Source organism: Panicum hallii, chromosome 3 (genome assembly GCF_002211085.1).
Source record: "Panicum hallii strain FIL2 chromosome 3, PHallii_v3.1, whole genome shotgun sequence".
NCBI classification, from domain to species: Eukaryota; Viridiplantae; Streptophyta; class Magnoliopsida; order Poales; family Poaceae; genus Panicum; species Panicum hallii.
The window spans coordinates 5048535-5055113 of record NC_038044.1 but is presented as its reverse complement, the minus strand read 5'-3'; the positions used below and the strand labels follow the sequence as shown (position 1 = coordinate 5055113).

General features: G+C 45.4%; 2 protein-coding genes across 2 annotated transcripts; one reads left to right on the top strand and one right to left on the bottom strand.

Moving 5' to 3' along the window:
• Positions 1-1078: 1078 nt before the first annotated feature.
• LOC112884754 (ubiquitin-conjugating enzyme E2-17 kDa-like) lies at positions 1079-4049 on the top strand. Its single transcript, XM_025950296.1, has 5 exons — positions 1079-1322; positions 1468-1554; positions 2098-2225; positions 3409-3513; positions 3674-4049. The coding sequence occupies exons 1-5, from the start codon at positions 1094-1096 to the stop codon at positions 3815-3817; spliced, it is 693 nt and encodes a 230-aa protein (XP_025806081.1). The 5' UTR covers positions 1079-1093; the 3' UTR covers positions 3818-4049.
• Positions 4050-5114: 1065 nt separating this feature from the next.
• LOC112884755 (arabinogalactan protein 16-like) lies at positions 5115-6072 on the bottom strand. Its single transcript, XM_025950297.1, has 2 exons — positions 5577-6072; positions 5115-5444 (listed from the first exon to the last, which is right to left on the bottom strand). The coding sequence occupies exons 1-2, from the start codon at positions 5686-5688 to the stop codon at positions 5338-5340; spliced, it is 219 nt and encodes a 72-aa protein (XP_025806082.1). The 5' UTR covers positions 5689-6072; the 3' UTR covers positions 5115-5337.
• Between the last annotated feature and the right edge of the window lie 507 nt (positions 6073-6579).

Sequence of the window (6579 nt, the reverse complement as noted above, 5' to 3'; positions counted from 1 at the left end):
ACATCGGGTCTGGCGACAGTTATGTCCGCCATCTTACCCTTCTTCTCCATGCTTCCAATTCCTGGACAATGTTTGGTGGTTTTTCTCTGCGAGGCTGTATGCTCTCTATGCCAGCTTCCATAATTGAAGATGTTTTATAGGTAGGACGATAGAGAGGATGATGGTAGCCGGGGAAGATCATGACTCGGCAGTCGAAGCAACAGGTGGCATGAAATGGATAAGGCTGTGACGTGATTTGTGTTCTTTGTCTTCTTTTTTCGTGTGACACGAAGGCAGATGCAATAGCTTGCGTGATGGATAGAAGCTTCGCCCATTGAGCTGGTCAACACTAGAAGCTGCGAGAATGGAGATTGTTTTTAGGGACAGCAGAAAATGGAGATTTCCCGGTAGGTAGTTTTCGTGGCTAGTATGTTGAGTACTGTCAGACTTCCGTGTCAAATCAGTAATCAACCACCCTGGAAATTAGGGAACAACAAATGTGACAGCTAATGTTGAAAATGAAAGGAATGGACGAGACGATGAGGAAGCAAGAATTTATACAGTCGAGGTAAATTTTTAGTTTGAGATGCATTTTACTGGATTTAAATTCGTTTTCTTGCTGTTGCGGCTGAACTATCTCATATGACCTCTTGGAAAAACGAAGTATTATTCACTATAACCTGTCAATTACTATCACTATAGTGAGTTAATGGTGTCAGTATCAATCTTAATCATGTCTACTTCGCCAAGTTGGGGCCATATATGTCAACTACAAAGAAGGCTACAATTTTCTTCATTTTAATGTATTTGAAGCCATATATTATATACTATTTATTTTAAAGAGAGGCTCAGAAGTGACTCAAATATGATATATATTAAGTTAAGTGAGTTACTTTCACATGAAGTGATTTATATAAAAAAGAGAAAATTATAGAGAGGTTCTTTTAGACATTTCTTCTCCGGAGAATATGTTGTGCTCGTCGGTAATTAAAAGACACTGTTGAGGTAGTAGGTGAAGAGAATTTCCCCTACAACTGATGATCATAACCACACAAAGGCCCTTAAAGAAAAGCCACCCCAGAGGCCCAGCTCCTTCTTTCGGTCTAGTCCCCAGATGGGCTCGCGGTTGGGCTTTCCACTGTTCGGCCTCAAGCCGCTGGGACCCACCCGTTGTGGGTCCCAGGGAAAGCTTCTGGAGCCACAGAAAAGGCACGGGCCCACACGCCTAGGTTCTCTCTTTCCCCCAATCCTCTTCCTCTTCTCGCCGACCCCCCGACTGGCCCCGCCGGCCCTGCGTGTTCTCTCGCCCCGCTACGAACTCTTTGCCGATTCCTCTCCACCAGGTCATAGTTTGATCAACCGATCGGCCGGCGAAACCGGCATATCCTGTTCGCTTCTTCATCTTCGCCCTATTTGTTTCGTATGGAGTATTCAATGGTGGGTGCATATTTTGTCTTGTTTGGGTTGGAATCGGTGGCTGGGCCGCAGGTCTCGAGTCGGCGGCGATGGCGTCGAAGCGGATCCTGAAGGAGCTCAAGGACCTGCAGAAGGATCCCCCCACATCCTGCAGCGCAGGTGAGGAGTTTCTCCTTCTCCACCACCCGTTGATTGGAAGGGGTCACGGCGTAAGAGCGGTCTGGACTCTGGACTATGTGTCTGCTTCTGCTTGTGTGATCGATTGATTCGTTGTATGACTGAACAAAGGGCTACCCTGCTCCTGTTTTAGAGTTAGTTTATTTAGATTGATGTGGCTGAAGTCCCTCTGTCCTTTAGATTGATGGTTTGATTAGATGCAGATCAGTCGTCTCTCCTGCTGGGGAAGCCTAGAAGAAGATCGTGCTGTTATCAGAACATAAGTGTTTCGTTCTTTAATTCTGTGTCACTGTTAAGTCAACAAGATTGCAGCAAATATGACGATACACTTGTTACATGCTCCTTTGAAAAAAAAAAGGAACTCAGTGCGCAAATTCACGCCTCCATGGAAGAAGTAAATTTTTCCTGTGTAGTTTTTAGAGAATCTAGGGTGGTCACGTGCTTTAACAGACTGCAATTATGAGTTATTGAGATCATATAGATTATGTTTGTTTAATCAGATTCAACAATCATTTTACTTCACAGGTCCCGTAGGAGAGGATATGTTCCATTGGCAGGCAACAATCATGGGTCCTTCAGATAGTCCCTATGCAGGTGGCGTGTTTCTGGTTTCGATCCACTTCCCTCCGGATTATCCATTCAAGCCACCAAAGGCAAGTCTATATTAGTTTATACAAGCACAAATTTTATTCAAGATGCAAATGGTGCTATGCATCATGTTACTATCCTGTGAGAAGTAGTGAAGAGAGTGTTTGCTTTTCTTTAATTCTTTTATCTCTAATCATTGCCCCCCTTTTTCCTGGAACACCTTTTTCAATAATTGTTTCCAGTCTTATGTCTGAATATTTATCCATGACAAACATGTAAATTTCACACAGTAATCAGATAACCAATGATCTACTTATTCTTATACATTATTAGAGTGCATCCTAAATTGTTATCTTGAAATTCAACCTTGTACCAAGCAGCATTATACTTGATTGGTTGGTAGGATTTCCTCTACATGTGCTAGGATTAAAGATCAGTGTCCAACAGAAATAGTGAGATGGAATTATTTCTTAGAAGGGCTTGTATTAGCTTAATACAATGGAAATTTTGTGGGGTTCTGCTACTCTAGTAAGAAATATCAACCATGCTGTATCCTTTCTGTGCTGTCATTTTGTTTTGTTCAATGTGACTTGCATATGCTCCTATACTTTTCTCTTTGCCTGATTTACCCTGCCATAGTGAAGTGTATTGGTAAGGATTAGTTATTCAATGGATGTTATTTTTTAATATACATGATATTGGGGGAAGTCAAACATTAAAGATTAATAGGTTAACTCACACTGTCCATAGTATGTCACTCTACATTATTTGGTCATCTCTTTTCATCTGCTTCTTGACCTGGTCAGCTTTTGTTTGATTCCACTCCACCTCAGTCTTCATTCAACTTAAACAAGGTGTATTTTGTTTTGTTAGGACAAAGCTTTGACCTACCGTTACTGTACTGATATGTCAGTATGTGATACATAAGTATTTTAAATATGAATCTAGTGCTATCTATTTTGCTCGCAAAAATTATATATTGATAGAGTAATTGTGGTCAAAGGCTTTGACCTAACGAAACAAAATACACCTTGTAAAGCAAGATGAATTGAGGGACTAGGTTGTTGGGTCTACTAATGAGCTAATTTAATTTCCCTATTTTTGGTCTTTAATAACCAGTCTGCTGCTTTATGGCTAGTGGTAATGTGTATGGAAACTTTAACATTATATTTTTTATTAATCAATCCCTTCTCTCTTGATCGTTGATGAAATAATCATGCTATTCTGAACGTATGTCTGATGCTGCAGGTTGCTTTCAAGACAAAGGTCTTCCATCCAAATATCAACAGCAATGGAAGCATCTGCCTCGATGTCCTGAAAGAGCAGTGGAGCCCAGCATTAACTGTTTCCAAGGTGATTGACCTTAGCTTAATCTCTTTTGGCTATGAAATTTGTATAGATACGACATGATTTCTACTGTTCCATGTACGTCGAGGCACATAAGAAACCAACCTCAGCCCCCCCCCCCCCCCCCCCCCCCCCCCCTAATTTCCACAATTCTGGTTGGTTGTAGGTGCTACTTTCAATCTGTTCGCTATTGACAGACCCAAACCCTGATGATCCGCTGGTTCCCGAGATAGCTCACATGTACAAGGTGGACCGAAGTAAGTACGAGACCACTGCGAGGAGCTGGACCCAGAAGTATGCAATGGGTTAGTAGGGAATCCGTCCGTTATAACATACTAATGGACCTATCCCTTGTATGGTACGATTCCGGTATTGTAATAGCAACTAAAGTCGTAGGTCGATGGTAACTGTTGAACATATATGCATTAGCGTGCCTTCAACAGAATAATAGAGTTTGATAAACTCAGTGCCGGTGCTGCATGATTGACGTGGATGGCAGATCTGCTCATAAGGTGTGATTTTTGCACGCCACATTTTTCTTCCCCGTGTTGGTGATGGAACTTGCATTAGCTGCAAAGAACTGCCTGCTTGGCCAGGTTGCTGTGCAGAGCATTGTTCGCAACGACTGAATTTCGCTGGATTTACTGCGAAAGGAATAAGAGGCCAGATACAATCAATTGCTGGATTATGATGCAATGGATATTGGACATATTTTCCATACGTAAAAATGTACAATGAACAATATGACATTGCTAACCTTGAAGTACAGTACTGCACCGTGGCTGCACGCGGGATGACAACATGACATTGCTTACGATCAACTGACAACAGCTAACCTGTCGATCCGTAAAATTCTCAGTTATAGGATTGAACATAAGATACTGTTCCTGGACTGCCCTAGCATGCGCTTGGCAAACGGCATGGTGCGAGAATGGAATGTTCTTTTTCTTAGAAAACGAGATGGAATATTCCTTTTCATAGAGAATAACTTCTCATTTTTGGTTCAAACATGTTCGTGTTCATTGGAGCGAGTGTGTGAGCATGCGCTTCTGTGTCTATATTGTGTTTTTCTTTTACAGTACAGTGTTTATTTGAAAAAAAATTAAGGGGGAGAAAAGAATACAGGTATCCTCGTACTCATGTCAAGAAAATACTCCACTTGAACTATAGTATGCCCCAAACAGTTCCCTCTCCATTAGCCGTCAAGGTAACTTGTAAAAAGCATTCAAGTTGCAGCATGTTGTTCGAACTTGGCTTACCAAAAAATGGGAGGGTAAAGTTTTTCTTTATTCTTTTTTTTTAAAAAAAGTTTCTCTTTGTTTGTCGCTGACACTAGCAGTCCAGCATGTTGTTCAGGTAAACCGTCCACTTCACGATACACACCGGATCGTTTCCAAGGCTCAGATCAGTTGAAAAGGGCTTTCAGTGCCTAATATAATCCTAACCCATCCTTTCTTCTGACGTTGGAATTGACTATCGTAGCAACTGCGTTGCATGATTCAGAAGGCAGATCCTGATCCAACCTGACACCAACTGATGGCTATCAGGAACTGGCGAGCTCGGAATTTGACTAGCTATCCTGCAAACGGGCCTCCAGTGCCACCGAATCATACACGCTGCTGCTGATGGTCAGATGCATGCGCGCAAACAGAACTCGGAAAAATTCTCTGAAATGCAGTACATGAAGGTAGCAGTAATGTTATACACATGCAGAAGCCAATAGAACAAGTCACGAATGAATACGGACCGGACCGACCACCAATGATGCCTCCTCACTCAAATAATCCACTACCCTATCAGGAGAAGGAAGGAAAAATTTCTGCTCTGCTCTCAGAAGAGCTTGTACGCGGAGGATGCGTCGAGGGGGTGGATGAGGTAGGTGAGCACGAGGGCGACGATCATCAGCAGGTACGCGATGCCCTGGTCAATCGACGTGCCTGCAAAACAGATCGGGAAATCTTTAAGACAACCGCCTGTGCCTGGGGGCAGAATGTAGTTGAAGCTAGAACAGAGCACAGGAGGAACTCAGGAGTGCTCTGAACTGCTGCTATGTGGGAGGATAGGCTCACCGTCGCTGGTGGGCGCCGGCGCGGGGGCCTGCGCGGCGGCGAGGGCCGGCATGGCGACGGCGAAGACGAGCGCCGCCACGACGGCGAGACCGAACGGAGTGGCTCTTGCCATGGCGGCTGGTGATGGATGGGACCGCGCGTGATTCGGGGAGGGAGGAGAGGAGAGGAGAGGAACAAGGAGCAAGAGAAATCTCTGTGGCCGTGGCCGTGGCCGGGGGATACGCCGCGCCTATCTCCCTGCTTGTACGCATGTGCATCCGCTCCTCACTCCCCCCTTATAAAACGGCCCTCCCCCTCGCTCGCTCGCTCGCTCGCTCTCTCTTGTTTGGTTTCTCTCTCTAAAACCGCTGGACCTCGCTGGGGCTGCCATGGCGCGACGCGGCGGCGGCGGGGCCCGCGCACATGCACGACCGTTGCGGCGGGGCGGTCTGCCGGATCGGCCAGTCTGGAATCCCATTCCTGAGGCTGGCCGTGGCTGGCTCCGACGCCTTTTGCCCTCGCCTCTGATCTGGACGCGCAAATTGTTCCAGACCTACTGGCTGCAGATCATATCGTCGTCGGGATGGCCGCCTGATTGATTTATTTGTTCGTTTTATTATTAGATGTAGAATATACGTAATTCCCGAGACGTGCCGCGGAATCCGATCCCGCTCCAGCCGTAAAAACGCAGCTTGATTATTTGTCGCGAGAAAACCTGTTGCTCTCAACGTCTCCAACCACGATCCAGAAGGCCACCAGCGGAGCCGCGAGCGCTACTCCATTTGTCGCGACCTCCGGCCCCAAGCAATGGCGTGAGCCACGAAACTTGACCGGCCGCGTACAGACTGCAGTCATCTGGGAAGTGGACGGCGCAACAAGCACATGCTCAATCAGCGCAAGTACGTTCGTGAGAGCAGATGGAAGAAGACGACAGATAGATGTGGCAAATCTCAGCAGCAGCAGAGGCATTGGCCAGTCACCACATACTCAGTCACCGATGACTACACTCCGTCCGTAACTCATT